This window comes from Narcine bancroftii, chromosome 1, assembly GCF_036971445.1.
Source record: "Narcine bancroftii isolate sNarBan1 chromosome 1, sNarBan1.hap1, whole genome shotgun sequence".
Classification (NCBI taxonomy): domain Eukaryota; kingdom Metazoa; phylum Chordata; class Chondrichthyes; order Torpediniformes; family Narcinidae; genus Narcine; species Narcine bancroftii.
The window spans coordinates 317,427,390-317,442,824 of NC_091469.1; the positions used below are offsets into that span (position 1 = coordinate 317,427,390).

Here is a 15,435-nt window from a genome sequence, read left to right on the forward strand (position 1 = left end):
AAAAAACCCAATGTTTCTTTAAAAAGAAAAAGGAAGTTGCTACAGTTGGACAAGTGAAGCAGGAAATTAATACTACAATGTCTTCTTTTGGCAAGGGAAGGCATGACTTTGCTTGAACCAAGAATTAAAACATGCAAGATTGTTTGTTATGGCAGATCAACGAAAAAAAACCAGCAAGGTTTTACCAAATCAAATCTACTGCAAAGTTCCTTGGTGTCATAAAATCATTTGTGCGTATTTTTATTTCGTGTTTTCTGACAAAGTCATTCCCACCAAAAAAGGTAGAACATAGGAATCTAGAGCATAGTACAGGCCCTTCAGCCCACAGTGCTGTGCTGACCCACTCGAACATCGGCCTAGAATGTCCCTCCTTTGTTTTTCAATTCCATGTACCTATCCAAGTCTCTCAAAAAATCCTTATGTACCTGCCTCCATCACCTCCTTACCAATCCAGGCAACATCCTTGCAAATCTCCTCTGCACTCTCTCTATACCATCCACGTCCTTCGTGCAGTGAGGTGACCAGAACTGAACACAATATTCCAAGTTGGGGTCTAATCAAGGTCTTGTATAGCTGCAGCATTACCTCGCTGCTCTTGAACTCAATCTTACGGTTCATAAAGGCCCTCATAGCTTTGTGACTTATGGATATGAATCCTAAGATCTCTCAGTTTGTCCACATCACTCATAGTCCTTCCCAATAACATTGTCTTCTGTCAAAATGATTAATTTTACACTTTTCTGCTACTTATCAGCCCAGCTCTGTATCCTCAATGATCCTTTGGCAATCCACCCAGTGGTTCTCAACCTTTTCCTTTCCACTCACATCCCACTTCAAGTATTCCCTATGCCATCGGTGCTCTGTAAGGGATTGCTTAAAGTGGGATGTGGATGGGAAGGGAAGGCTGAGAATCAGTGCCAATTGTTAGTGAAATATTTTGCTTGAGAAGAATTGTCATTGGCCCATTTCCTTTGGAGGTCTGAAACCGTGCACATAACAAGTCAACAAGGTATGATTAAAACAGTGGGTTTCAAACTTTTTCTTTCCACCCACATCCCACCTTAAGCAATCCCTTACTAATCACAGAGCACCGATGGCGTAGGGATTATTTAAAATGGGATGTGAGTGGGAAGAAAAAGGTTGAGAACCGCTGCTCCAGATAATCCACGATACCACCCACTTTCGAGTCATCCACAAATTTACTCAACCATACTTCCATTTCCTCATCTAGGTAATTTATAAAAATCACAAAGAGGAGGGGTCCCAGGACAGATTCCTGTAGAACATCATTGGTCATCGATCATGCAGAGTATGAACTATGGGGAACTTCATCAAATGCCTTAGTAAAATCCATATACACTATCTACTGCACTGCCCTCATCAACGTTCTTTATTACATCCTCAAATCAGTCAGGCTCGTGAAACACAATCTTCCCCTGACAAAGGCATACTGAGGATTCCTAATCAGATCATCCCTCTGTAAATACACGTAAATCCTGTCTCTCAGGATCTTCTCCAACAGCTTGCCCATCACTGGAGAGAGATGTACTGGCCTATAAATTCCTGCAATATCTCAACTCCCTTTTTGAACAGGGGTACGACGTAGGCAAGCCTCCAATCCTCCAGTACTTCTATCCACAGAGACGATGCAAAGGCAAGCGTCGCTGGCTCAGCAAACTCCTCCTTCACTTCCTACAGTAGCCTTAGGCTACTAGACCTACTAGACCTAGTGACTTATCTAACGTCCTGCTTTTCTTTCCTAATGTCAACACTTCAGTCCACTTCGCAAGTCATCTTCACAATTGCTGGTGAATACTGAAGCAAAGTATTCATTAAGACCTCTGCGACCTCCTTCAACTGTACATTGGGCACCCAAATTAACACATTAGCCACAAAGACGCACTTCACTTACCATATTTAGAAGACACTTTCACAAAGTAAAGACAGGTCTGCCTGGGCCGCTAATGAAGAGTCGTATCTTAACAATTGTTAGATCTACTGCAAGGCTTAAAAGTGTCCAGGTCCAAGCCATGGCAGCCACCGTTTGGCAGGGTCCCTTAAATTATCTCTCCTTGGGGATTGGGGGGGAGGTGGGGAAGAGATATTTCCTGTTTAAATTGTACTCAATGTTGTTATTGAGCTAAATGAGTTAAAGCTAAACTTTCTAAAAGCTTCTCATCAATCAGGAAATTCTATATTTTTAAAAGTTTTATGTTCAGTTAGGTATGTTCCAGGACAAACACACCTAGCATTTCCATCTGACAGGTATTCCATTTTAGATCATATCTTTCTTATTTCCATATGTGCCCCAAATTTCTCTGTCATTTCAGCCGACAGCTTTCTGTCAACCTGTCAAGTGCAGTCTCTCTGAATGGCTAAAGTACTCTGCATTTAGAGTGTAATAAAAGGGGTTTTGAGTTTGTATCTAAATCTTCTCACTGTGATGTTGGGACCTAAATGCGCAAATTACCATGTCATTTATTTTGTGTTTGATGCAGGTTGTGTTCAATTACTCTTACATTTGTTCCAATTAGTGCATAGAACACTACAGCCCAGTACCGGCCCTTCAGCCCTCAATGTTGTGATGACCTATGTATTCCTACCAAAAAAAATAAAATTAAACGGTTCCTACCTCGTAACCCTAAATCTAAATTTTAAATCAATTTTTTTTGAATATTTTATATAACTTTTTCTTACAAAACACAACAGCCCCTTTCCCTCACCCCTTCAATCCCTCACAGTTTAAATCCATACACCGTCAGGACTTACTGTGCAGTTAAAAAGAAAGCCTCCATTGGTGAGGTCACATATTTTTATATTGGTAGCACTTTTTAAAATTTATAAATTTATAAATACCCTATATAATCCAAATATGGTTGCCATATTTTAATAAATACAGGTGGTCCCTGACTTACGACTGTAATGAGGACTGAAGGGTTGGTCGTATCTCGGGTTTGGTTGTAAGTCGGATTCGCTCCACCGCGCATGCCCGAGGTCATGCAACGTTCAACCAATTAGCCTTTAATGGGGACCTAGGGCTGCCACCGGAGAACGGGGACCTCGGTCCACCATGGGGAACGGGGACCATTGTACCCAGAACTTTTAATACAAAATATGTACAGTAGTTTTAATAAGAAGATAATTTTAAAAACATTTTGGTCATATGTGCAGGTGGACATAGCTCACATAAGTCGGAAATCGAGGACTACCTGCAGGTCATATTTGTTCCTTAGATCATATGTGATTTTCTCCATTGGAATTCAACTGTTTATCTCTTTCTTCCATTGTGCTATCTGTAGAGGGGGGTCAGATTTCCAAGTAATCGTAATAAGCCCTGGGTCATCCATAAAGGTCACCCCTGTTATCCTTGTGAGTATTTCAGTAATCTCCCGCCAGAATGGTCTCACCTTCACACACGACCACATAGTATGTTAAAACTTTCCTATTTCTGTTCCACACCTAAAACACATCTCCGATATTTCCGATTTTGATTTGTGTAATTTTTGTGGTGTGAGATACAATTGGTGTAAGAAATTATATTGCACTAATCCATATCTTGCATTCATAATTGACGTCATGCTATCCAAACACCAATCAGACCAGCATTTTTCCATCATTGCACCTCCTAGATCCGACTCTCATCTCTCTCACGATCTCTGTAAACTTGGCTTTGCACTTTCATTCTGGAGAGAACAACCTAGATATAAATTTAGGTGTGTTCCCAGCCAAATTGTTCGTTCCATCTCACTAATTAAAATTATTGATTTTAAACAGAGATGCATTTGAACACCAACTCCATAAACTCTTTTGTGTTAGAATAAGCATTACGAGTGAAACACAAAAGTCTGCAGACACTGCAATTGCAGTAAAATCACACAGAGAAGCTGAAGGAACTCAGCTGGTCTCCCATCGTCCATACGAGGTAAAGATAGATTGCCTATGTTTCGGGCCTGAGCCCTTCTTGAAGGAATAAGCAAAGAACAGGAAGTCATCAGTGGCCGGGTTGGGGGGGAAGGGGACGGAAAGGGGAACTGGTTGACACAAAAACTTAAACCCCCCCCCCACTTCTTCTTCTTCCCCCATCAACTTTCCACCCACCTCTGCCTCTCCCTCTTTTCCCTTTCCCTCCTTTCACAGAACCAAAATCAATTCTCACCTCTCCTCTTATCATATCCAATTAACAGCTTTTGTTGGTTTGGATTCCTCCCCCGGTCTGTATTCAATCTTGTTCTGTGTTCTTTCCTTGAAGCAGGGCCCAGACCCAAAACGCAGGTAATACTCCTTTACTTCCTTTGGACGCAGCGAGATCAGCTGAGTTCCGCCAGGGCTTCTGCGTGTTTTTAATATATTTCATGAAGTCTGTGAGATCTAACCTGTCAAATGTGCTCCTAAAACTTGTCCTGTTGCTTGGTGCAAGTCAGATAAATCTTCTCCTTTCCAGCAACCAGGAACTGAAGCAAGGAGGCTGAGGCATTGGAGAGGGTGCAAACAGCTGACAGGTTATGCTATAGGCTAGGAAAATTGGAACAGGCACGGATGGAAATTGTGGAACTGGATGAGGGTGGGATTTCAATTTTTTCTCTACTTCGTCAATGTTTTATCGTTAAGAGAATAGTTCAGCCAATTATCTGAAATTATTCTTTGCACCTGTTGTACTTTCTTTCTGCCTTTTGATGTCCATTTGGCGAAATTAGAATGATGTGCTCAGAGTTAAATTAGAGGCACCACATTGAATGACAACCAGTGACAATTACATCAAGCAGCACACATCCAAAGCTTTTGTTTCACAGGGGAGCAGTGAGCAATGCTCCCTCTAATTTTTAGTGGTCAGTGTGTGCAAAAATCTGAAGTTGTGCTTGTTTTTTTCCCCCTGTGACAAAAGTATGTGGGCAGTGAATGCTTGTGCAAATGTAAACTTGAATTTGTTTCAAGATCATTTTGACATAGCAATCTCTTGTGGCTAATGACCATATTGGCATGTTTTAATCTACACTACAACCCCAATGATCCCAAATTGGAGTCTCGGAAATGAAAAAAACACACAAATCTGGAGAAACTCAGCAGGTCAGTGCCTTTGTGTAGCAAAGGTGAAGATATGGAACCAAAGTTTCGGGCTTGAGCTGATTCTCAGAAATCCTTAATTATCTAAATAATTAGGGTTGTTCTGTTTTACAGTTATGAATAACTTGCTCAACCGACTAACCAGTTAACAGAAAGTTAGTTCAGAAATTAATTTCAAAAAGTATAATTATTAATACTACATTTGACCCTTTTGGTTTTCTCTATCTCTCTGACTGTAAGAGGTGCTTAGGCAATTCCTGCCAGTGGTGAATCGGTCTGCCTTGCAGCAGGCAAAAAGGAATTTCATCTAATAGGTCACTGTTCCATTACAATGACAATAAACTGAATCTTGAATTGTTTTAGGTAACTGACCTTTTCTGCCCACATTAATTTCCTTTGTGTGCTGGTTGAACAATGTGTGTACGTGCACACCCACACTCAGCTTAGAGGGAACAGTGGTTGTGGGTGGTTTTTGGGGGGGGGGGTGGGGGGGTGGGGGGGGCGGGAGGCTGGAGGTGGAGAAGGTAAACAAAAACTTTTCTCCATCCTATTTGTTCTCTTCATCCCGTCCCCTGACTGCAGCACTTTTCCAGATCTGATGAAAGATCATAGACGGAAACAGGAACTTAGATGGTGTCACCAAAACTGTTGTAACAGTGGCTCTTCTACAGGTGCTCACCTGGGAGAGTGGGGAGCGGAGACTGAGCAGGATCCAACCATTCAGTCCTAATGCTGACGGCTTCGTACAGTTAAAGAAGGAGCCAGTGGCGTTATTTAAAATGGTGCCAACTGCAGGGCCTACGCCCATGATGGGGGAGCTGCTGCTGGCAGTGGCCTTGAGGGGACCGGTGCAGAGCACCAGAAATGGGGAGAACCCCCCCACCCCCACTGAGAAGGAGAAACCCCCAGAGGGGACCACAGCGACAGACCAGCGAAGGGCTTAGTGACAACGCAGGCTATGGGCTGAAGGCAACTTGAGGTGGAAGGACCCACACAGGCTGTGGAGCTGCTGGAGACTGGCTCGTGGGAATCGGTATTTGAGAGGGGGCTGAGAACAAGAAGGGTCATGCAGAGCTCCGGGCACTGAAGGCTTCCTGATCACGTTGGAGGTTTGAATCTGGAGCTCGGTTCGCTGACGGATCAGACAGGGGTCTGTGTGGCTGCAGGAGCGCTGGAGGCAAATCCACACTCTGTGACTCTGAAGGGACTCCCCTTTTGCCTCCCTTTCTCTCACACTGTGACTCTACGTCTATCTTCCAGCAGGCAGACGCAATTTCATTTAATCTGTCCGCAGGGGCTGGGTGACCTTCTGAAATCTCCCAGCATTCTCTTTTTATTTCTGGGAAGAGTCCTCACCCACTGCAGGGGGTCTCCAAAACTTTATAGATCATTTATTCCTTCAGGGACTGTGTGTGGTCCCTCATCGACCCCTGAGGGGGTTGATATCAACCACTTTGGTGACCCCTAATCCACCATCGGTGAAGATATTGGACAATACCACAGACCTTCTGTGGTGTCACCCTGAATTCAGTGAAGTGTGTCCATATGGCTTTGAAGCTTTTGCATTCTCAGGCATACGAATTCAGCACAAAGGCTACCAACAATATTCAAAGTGCTTGCAAGTTGAAGCATTACCTGTGAAGAATAGGATGCATTATATTATCTTGTTTTCCCCCCCACCCTCTCCCCCCACTTGGTTTGAGAAAATATTCTGTGTGAGAAAACATTATATAGAGACAGAGTACTCAGGGATTGGAATCAGGAAACCTATCTTCATGCGAGGATGTGTGGTTGTTAGAGCTCTTTTATTTTCCCAAAGGAGTACGGGTCAAGAGTGCTGTTTCAGATGGAAAGAGATTAGGATATTTCTGAATAAATAATATTGGGGTAAAAAGTGAAATAAAACGGGAAAATGATGGGAACATGCCACAAGGCAGTAAGATTCAGGGTCAGATGTATTTTACCAAACCTAAAACATTAACACCTTCCCTTCAAACACAAGAGTGTTTCCCTGTTTTCATTTCAGGTTTCTTGCATCTGCAACATTTTGATTGACTGAGTGATCGACTCTCTGAGGATAGTGAATATTAACAAGTTATTGTTACAAAACATCAGCAGTTTTTTTTGAAAGTCGCACAAGAGATCACAAATCTCTTGATGGTGTTATAATAAATGTTTGGTAATCATTTACTACAATTCTCTGGACTGGCGGATTGGAAGACTGCAAAGGTCACGCCACTCTGTGGCAGATGAACCATTAGGCTGAATAGGCTGAAGCCTAGGGGCCCGGAAGGTCAGGGGGCCCGATGCCTTATGGTCTGATTAAACTGACTTAACCAAAACAATGAGGTTCCTTACTCAGCCTAATGGCTAATCCGCCACTGAATGTAGAAGTGCAAATTTGACACCCTTGTAACAGCGCCATCTTTGTAAAAGAATGCCCATTAACCCCAGGCAGACTACAGCATCAGGAATCGGAACCGGGGTTTCGAATCCCGTGCTGTCTGTATGGTGTTCATACATTCTCCCTGGGTGGCTCCGCCAGGATTTCTCCGATACTTATTTGTTGAACTTGCCAGATTGCGAGAGACTCCTGAACTGCTCCTGAGCTAGTGGCAGTCCTGTCGATGGCTTGTCTTTGTCTTGTTGCCCTGGGTGTTTACGATTTTTAGAAACACATGCAGTGCATTTTGTTACAATAATGCAAGTGTGTCCGTGAGTTCGTAGTCCCGCACACAGCTGGCAACTTCTCACTGGCTCCTTTGGCTGCAACTGCTGGGCGAAACCATGCAAAATCCACAAGCTACGGCCCAACCTGGACCCAGCCAGATTCCCCTTTCCCTGTGGCCGGGTTGCATTCAGCCAGCTCCGGCCAGGCAGCTGAGTAGACCCGGAGGGTGCAGCTTGCAGCTGGTTGCTTACGATGTCCTTTGCACCTGCTGCAACAAGGAAACAACTATCTCTCGAGTGGCTGTGGCTAACAGATCGGTGGGTTGAACTTGACAGTTGGATGTTTTAGGAGTCGGGAACATTTGGAAACAACAGGGGAGATGGTCTTTTGCAGCGTTGTCAATGCTTTGGGAGATAAAGTGGGGGGGGGGGGTGAAGAATTGATTTGGGCAAGAGGGGTCGAGCCAGGACCAGTTGAAGGAAGCTGACCGGTGTCGGGACTGCGCGTCCAAAGTCATGTCAGGGCAGCTCATGGGAGAGAAGGGGTAGAGGGGGATCTTTCAGGGGAGCAGTAACTGGGGGGGGGGGGGTGGTGAAGGATGGAAGGAAAATTCTACGGGTATATTAAGAGCAAAAGGATAATAATGGACAAAATTGGTTCCCTTGAAGATCAGAGTGGTCAGCTTTGTATGGAGCCAAAAGAGATGGGGGCGGGGGATGGGGGAGAGAGACCTTAAATTGAATTTTTTTTGCTTCAGTATTTACTTAAGAAACTGGCACAGAGTCGAGGGAAGTAAGGAAAACAAGCAGTGAGGTCATAGAGAAGATGCTTGCTGTCTTAAAGCAAATAAGGGTGGATAAATTCTCAGGGCCTGACAAGAATTTTCCTCAGTCCTTGAGGGAGGCTAGAGTAGAAATTGCAAGGGCTTTGGCAGAAATATTTAAAATCTCCTTAGCCAACGTCTGCCTGCTCGTCCATAGTTGCAAAAGCAGCCTCATCTTATTTTAGGCTTCCAGATTGCTTTCTTCAGGTTTTTCTTGTATTTTTCTGTACTCATTTGCTCTGTTACCTATACAGGCAGACCCCGATTGATGATGGGGTTTGGTTCCAGAACTCACATCGCAAGCTGAAATTAAGTCGAAACAATACCACACTCTATCTTTTTTAAATTTATTTAAATGCTGAAAACCTTTATTCAAAACGCATTTACACAGCAAAAAAAAATTACTACAATGTACACAGCTGAAAGCATACTGGGGTTGAAAAATATTTGAAGCATTGCCACAAGATTAATTGCTGGATGGCGAGGATGATGGAGATACTAAAGAGACAGGCCAGGGCGTCGGGAGCTCGGATGCGCAGGCAGCCGGAGCAAAGATCTGCAGTCGGGAGCTCAGATGCGCGGGTGACCAAGATGTCTGGAGTTAGGATGCACGCTGCCCTAGGCATTGGGATCGTGGATGCATAGGCAGCCGGTTCAAGGATTCGTGGGCGGGAGCTCGGATGGGCAGGCGGCCAGGGTGAGGAGTGCAAGTGTAGCATGGTCGAGTTAGTATCACGAGAGAGTACACTGAACACTCAAAATTGTGCAAGAGTAGCGTGCACCACATTGCAAGTGTGGATAAACATTGGATCTTGATATGAAAAGCATGGATTCTGACCATTGTAACTTTGAAATATCATAGGTCAGGACATCGTAAGTTGGGATCTCTCTGTACTTGCTATATACCTACCAAACCAGAACCCCTAAAAACCAAGGTTCCCTATGCCTGTTAACTTTGCCTTTAATCCCAAAAGGAACATACAAACACTGTACTCTCAAAATTTCCCCTTTGAAGATCCTCCACTTACTTCACACATCCCTGCTTGAAAACAATCTATCCCAATCCACGCATTTTGATCCTTTCTTATTTCCTCAAAGTTGGCCTTTCTCCAATTTATAATCTCAACCCAGACCATCCTTCTTCATAATTAACTTGAAACTAACGGCATTATGGTCACTGGACCAAAATATTCCCCTACACATACATCTGTCACCTGTCCTGTCTCGTTCCCTGATAGGAGATCCAGTATTGTACTCTCTCTAGTTGGTACCTCTATATATTGATTTAGAAAACTTTCCTGAACACATTTGACAACTCCAAGGTGTTCAGCCCTTTTACCGTATGGGAGTCCCAGTCAATATATGGAGTGTTAAAATCGCCTTCCTTATGTTTCCTGCACCTGTCTGCTATCCCTCCACAGATTTGCTCCTCCAATTCTCGCTGACTATTGGAGGTCTATAATACAACCCCATGACTGTCGTCATACCTTACCCATTCATCAGCTCCACCTATATCGCCTCCTCAGTAAACCAGCCCTCTGGTCTGTCCTGCCTGAGCACAGCTGTGATATTTTCCCTGACAAGAAATGCCACTCCTCCCCCTTTCATTTCCACCCCCCCCCCCCACCACTGTTCTATCATGTCTAAAGACAGAGAGGCCCAGAACATTGAGCTGCAGTCCTGCTCCTTCTGCAACCCAGTTTCATTAATAGCCACAATTTATAATTCAACATGCCAATCCATGCTCTAAGCTTGTCCGCCTTTTCTACAATACTCCTACTATACATGCACCTGAGAATATTTCCACCACTTACAACCCTTAGACTTCTAACATTACATGGAATTTTCATAGCATCTTTTTCCCCTCCATTTCTCTATCTGCTCTGTCCCTCTGGTTCCCCTCATCCTGCTAATCTCGTTTAATCTAACCAGAGCAGCACCAGCAAACCTTCCCACAAGGATATTAGTCCCCCTCCAGTTCAGAGGCAAACTGTCCCATCAGAACAGGGCCCACCTTCCCTGGAAGAGCCCAATGATCCAGAAACCTGAAGCCCTCCCTCCTGCACCATGGCTTTAGCCACGTGTTAAGCTTCATTATCCTCCTATTTCTAACCTCACAAGTACGTGGCATAGGCAGTAATCATGAGATCACTACTCTGGAGGTCCTGTCCTTCAATCTAGCGCCTCACTCCGGAACTCTCCTTGCAGGACCTCCTCACCCTTCCTACCCACATCATTGGTCCCTACATGGACCACGACATCTGGCTGCTCACCCTCCCTCCTGAGAATGCTGTGAACTCAATCTGAGATATCTCGGACCCTGGCACCAGGGAGGAAACATCCCATCTGGGATATTCCACAGAACTTCTTATCTATCCCCCTAACCATGGAATCCTCTATCACTACAGCTCACTCCTTCTCCTCTCTTCCCTTCTTTGCCACAGGACCAGACTCCATGCCAGAGACCTGATCGCCATGGCTTGTTGCTGGTAGATTCCCCCATTCTGCCCCACCCAACAGCATCTAAAACTGTCTCCATGTTATTGAGCAAAACAGCCACAGGGGTGCCCCGCATTGCCTTCCTGTTCCCTTTCCCTTCTCTGTCACCCATCTACCCTCCTCCTGCCTCCTTGGTGTGATACTGTCCTTGTAACTCCTGTCTATCATTCCCTCTGCCTCTCAAATGATCCAGAATTCAACCAACACCAGCTCCAATTCCCCTGCCTTGGATGCCATTGTAAGATATACAAGATAAATAAAACCTGCTCTTTCCGGTGACTACCTGCTGAATCCTTTTTGTTCCTTGAATAAAGTGACCCTTACTTATTTCAACTCCTGCACCACCACCTCAGCCCCAACTCACCAAAGCCTTTCCACTCTGGCTCAGTCCACGACAATAACTGCTCCCTCAATGCCCGCTCTGTTACACAGGCCCTCACTTTTGTGTCACATGACTTTGTGAATCTGACAAAATCTTTCTCTGACATTTCAATGCAATCAACAAAAGAAGGGGGAAATCTTTTTTTCAGTAGCCAGGAGATACATTTCTTGCTCAAATGCACAAGGAAGAGGTTTGGTAAGCTGTTCTGTGAACACGTTTGAGTTGTGTGCGAATTCATTTCGCTCACTTTGCTCTCTGCAGGTTGTCACTCAAGGTGGAAGGAAGATGAGGTAAAGCATGCAATGGGCAAGTCGGGCTTGGTTTAAACACCCGTTCCTCATTAGCACGCCTCTCGCTGACCTCCAAAGCAGCTCAGGTGATGATTTCAGGACAAGAGTGTCAGAGTAGAGGGTGTAGAAATGAGAAAGTGTCAGGAAATTCTCCAGGATCTGGAGAATTTTTCTCAGCAGGTTCACCGGAGACAGCTGGGGTGGCATGGTTGGTGTAGGGGTGACTGTGACGCCTTTACTGCGCCAGTGATCGGGACCGGGGTTCAAATCCCTCACTGTCTTGTAAGGAGATTGTATGTTCTCTCCATCTCTGCATGGGTTTTCCATGGGGGGGGCTCCGGTTTCCTCTCACCATTCGAAACGGGATGTCGATTGGACTCGTGGGCCAAAATGGCCTGGTACCATGCTTAAAGAAAAGACTAAACTTACCCTCTGGCATTCCCAACCCTCCATCTGATGTCCCAACTAGTCTTGACCTGATGAAGAAGAGTTCCCTCCTATCCTGTTTAATGCTAGGTTGGATTAATTTAATCGGTGTCTCATCTACATATTTAAATTGGACCTTGGATTTACTGACTGTGCAACTCATTTAACGTCAATTAAAAACCTGAGGTTGATATAATCAGGGCGGAACAGGAAAGGGTGAGACAACTCTTCCACTTTGTCTGTTCCAACTATGCTTGAATGCTATTAGGTTTGACGAGCTGAAATAGAAACCATATTTCTAACAAAAAAAATTACCAAATGTTCCAGTTGTTAGTCAGCTGTATTGTTCCCTGGATTCCTACTTTCCTTATAATATCCGTACGTCTGAAAGTCTGATAAGACTCATTGTGTTATAGAGGAGATACTATACAGAATCAGGCCTTTCGGACCATCACATACGTGCTGACCATCTCAAGTCCTGTTTGATACCCTCCTCATTCCCCTCAGCTCCCGCAAGATTTTACCACCCTGCAACAAGCCGAGGGCAGTTTACAGTGGCCAATTAACCTGGTGACCTGCACAGCCTGGGGATCGGAAAAAGAAACCAAAGCAGCCGAAGCAAACCCTCACAATCACAAGAAGGGCTTGCACACTCCACGCAGCCAGCGCCAATGCTCACAACGGGATCCTGGCCGCGGCAGCTCTGCCAGCTGAGCCACTGTGCCACATTTGGAGTATTCTTGGAATAGTAAATACACAAAAATGCTGGAGAAACTCAGCAGGTCTTGCAGCATCCATCAGAGGCAAAAATGCATGGCCAGTGTTTCCCAGTCCCTTGTCTCTCTGTCTCTCTCTCTCTCCCTCTATCTCTTTTTCCCCCAGCTCCGCATTCACAGAGCCACCCCCATCCCTGATCAATTCTCAGCTTTCCTCTCCTGCCTTCCTGTTCATGAGTCCCTGTCGACCTGTGCCCCTGCCCCTGTCCCTTCTTCCCTCCTCCCCCTGCCTTTCTATTCAGGGGAGTCAATGAGGGACAATTAAAACAGTGGTTCTCAACCTTTTTCTTTCCACTCACATCCCACCTTAAGCAATCCCTTACTAACCACAGAGCACTGATGGCATAGGGATTACTTAAAGCGGGATGTGAGTGGAAAGAAAAAAGTTGAGAACCACTGCCTCTAAACAATTACATCACAATCCAGGGAAAGAATAGTGAGTGTGGGAAAAGAGATAGAGGTGAGCATAAAATCAGAAAATGCCAGCAAGAATGGAAGGAAGCAATTAGATAGACTGGGAAGGAAGATTTGCTCTAAGAAACGTACAGCACGGGAACAGGCCATTTTGGCCCACGGGCCTGTGCCACCCAATTACACCCAATTGACCAACAACCCTTGGTACGTTTTAAATGGTGGGAGGAAGCTGAAGCCCCCCGGGAAAACCAGGGAGACATGGGGAGAAGGTCCAAACCCTGGTCCCGATCGCTGCCGCTGTAACAGCATTGTTCTCACCGCTACGCCCACCACGCTGTCCCATGTTGACAAGGTGCCAGAGTAATCAGCCACATCCTTCTGAATGCTCGCTGCCACCAATAATATTCTTCAGCCCTCCTGAAGGAGGATTTCGGTGGCTGAAAAGCTCACCCTGAGCTGCAGCTGGAGAATACCTCGTGGGATACAGAATTCGTAAAAGTAAGGGCGCTAATGTCGAGCAGGGCTCGTGAAAGGCGTCGGGCACTGGCAGCTTCCCAGATCATATGGATGGTATGGACAGGAGGCAGTGATGCTAAGGAGGTTAGGCCACAGAGGATAATCTCCCAGTGCCCACAGAGGATGATCTCCCAATGCCCACAGAGGATAATCTCCCAGTGTCCACAGAGGATCATCTCCCAGTGTCCACAGAGGATGATCTGCCAGTGCCCACAGAGGATGATCTGCCAGAAGATGGTCTCCCAGTGCCCACAGAGGATCATCTCCCAGTGCCCACAGAGGATCATCTCCCAGTGCCCACAGAGGATGGTCTTCCAGTGTCCACAGAGGATGGTCTTCCAGTGCCCACAGAGGATGGTCTCCCAGTGCCACAGAGGATGGTCTCCCAGTGCCCACAGAGGATCATCTCCCAGTGCCCACAGAGGATCATCTCCCAGTGCCCACAGAGGATGGTCTTCCAGTGTCCACAGAGGATGGTCTTCCAGTGCCCACAGAGGATGGTCTCCCAGTGCCACAGAGGATGGTCTCCCAGTGCCCACAGAGGATCATCTCCCAGTGCCCACAGAGGATAACCTCCCAGTGCCCACAGAGGATAACCTCCCAGTATCCACAGAGGATAATCTCCCAGTGTCCACAGAGATGATCTCCCAGTGCCCACAGAGGATCATCTCCCAGTGTCCACAGAGGACCATCTCCCAGTGCCCACAGAGGACCATCTCCCAGTGCCCACAGAGGATCATCTCCCAGTGCCCACAGAGGATGGTCTTCCAGTGCCCACAGAGGATGGTCTTCCAGTGCCTACAGAGGATGGTCTCCCAGTGCCCACAGGGGATCATCTCCCAGTGTCCATAGAGGATAATCTCCTAGTGCCCACAGAGGATCATCTCCCAGTGCCCACAGATAACCTCCCAGTGCCCACAGAGGATGGTCTCCCAGTGCCCACAGAGGATGGTCTCCCAGTGCCCACAGAGGATAACCTCCCAGTGCCCACAGAGGATAACCTCCCAGTGCCCACAGAGGATAATCTCCCAGTGTCCACAGAGGATCATCTCCCAGTGTCCACAGAGGATGATCTGCCAGTGCCCACAGAGCATAATCTCCCAGTGCCCACAGAGGATAATCTCCCAGTGTCCACAGAGGATTGTCTCCCAGTGCCCACAGAGGATCGTCTCCCAGTGTCCACAGAGGATCGACCTCCAGTATCTACAGAGGATGATCTCCCAGTGCCCACAGAGGATGATCTCCCAGTATCCACAGATATTCACACGGCTCATATTTACCCTTTGAGAAACTCTTTGTGTATAACTCCAACGCATTCTTGCCTCTGCTTGAGAAGGAACATGCAATCTATGGAGAGAGCCTGCCGGAGCTGCTGCAATGTCAGCAAACCTGGGTAATGGTGCAGACCTGGGGAGACCGAGGAGCAGAGATGCAGTGCTACTTTGCAGGGTTCTAGTGCCCAGTCGGTCCAAATGCCAACAGCTCCATACATGCTTCAAATGGCCTGTTAAAGGAGCCAACCGTGTTTAATTTTCAAATCCTGTGATCGCCGGGTCTGGGTTCAAGGGCCGCACCTG

General features: G+C 46.1%; 1 protein-coding gene across 7 annotated transcripts in view; it reads right to left on the reverse strand.

Moving 5' to 3' along the window:
* znrf2b (zinc and ring finger 2b) overlaps positions 1–15,435 on the reverse strand; it is a 225,397-nt gene that overhangs the window by 79,348 nt on the left and 130,614 nt on the right. Inside the window, exons 3-4 of one of the 7 annotated variants that reach the window (XR_011347474.1) lie at positions 5,434–5,656; positions 4,235–4,512 (exon numbers count right to left, since the gene is read on the reverse strand). The exons of 5 other annotated variants lie outside the window; for them this stretch is intronic. Coding sequence is in view for 1 of the 2 variants with exons in the window: in XM_069906552.1 (XP_069762653.1) it covers positions 5,622–5,656 (35 nt within the window). In the remaining variant the exon portion in view is untranslated. Of the gene's footprint in view, positions 1–4,234; positions 4,513–5,047; positions 5,657–15,435 lie in introns of those variants that run through there. One more of the 7 variants, XM_069906552.1, reaches the window with a different exon arrangement.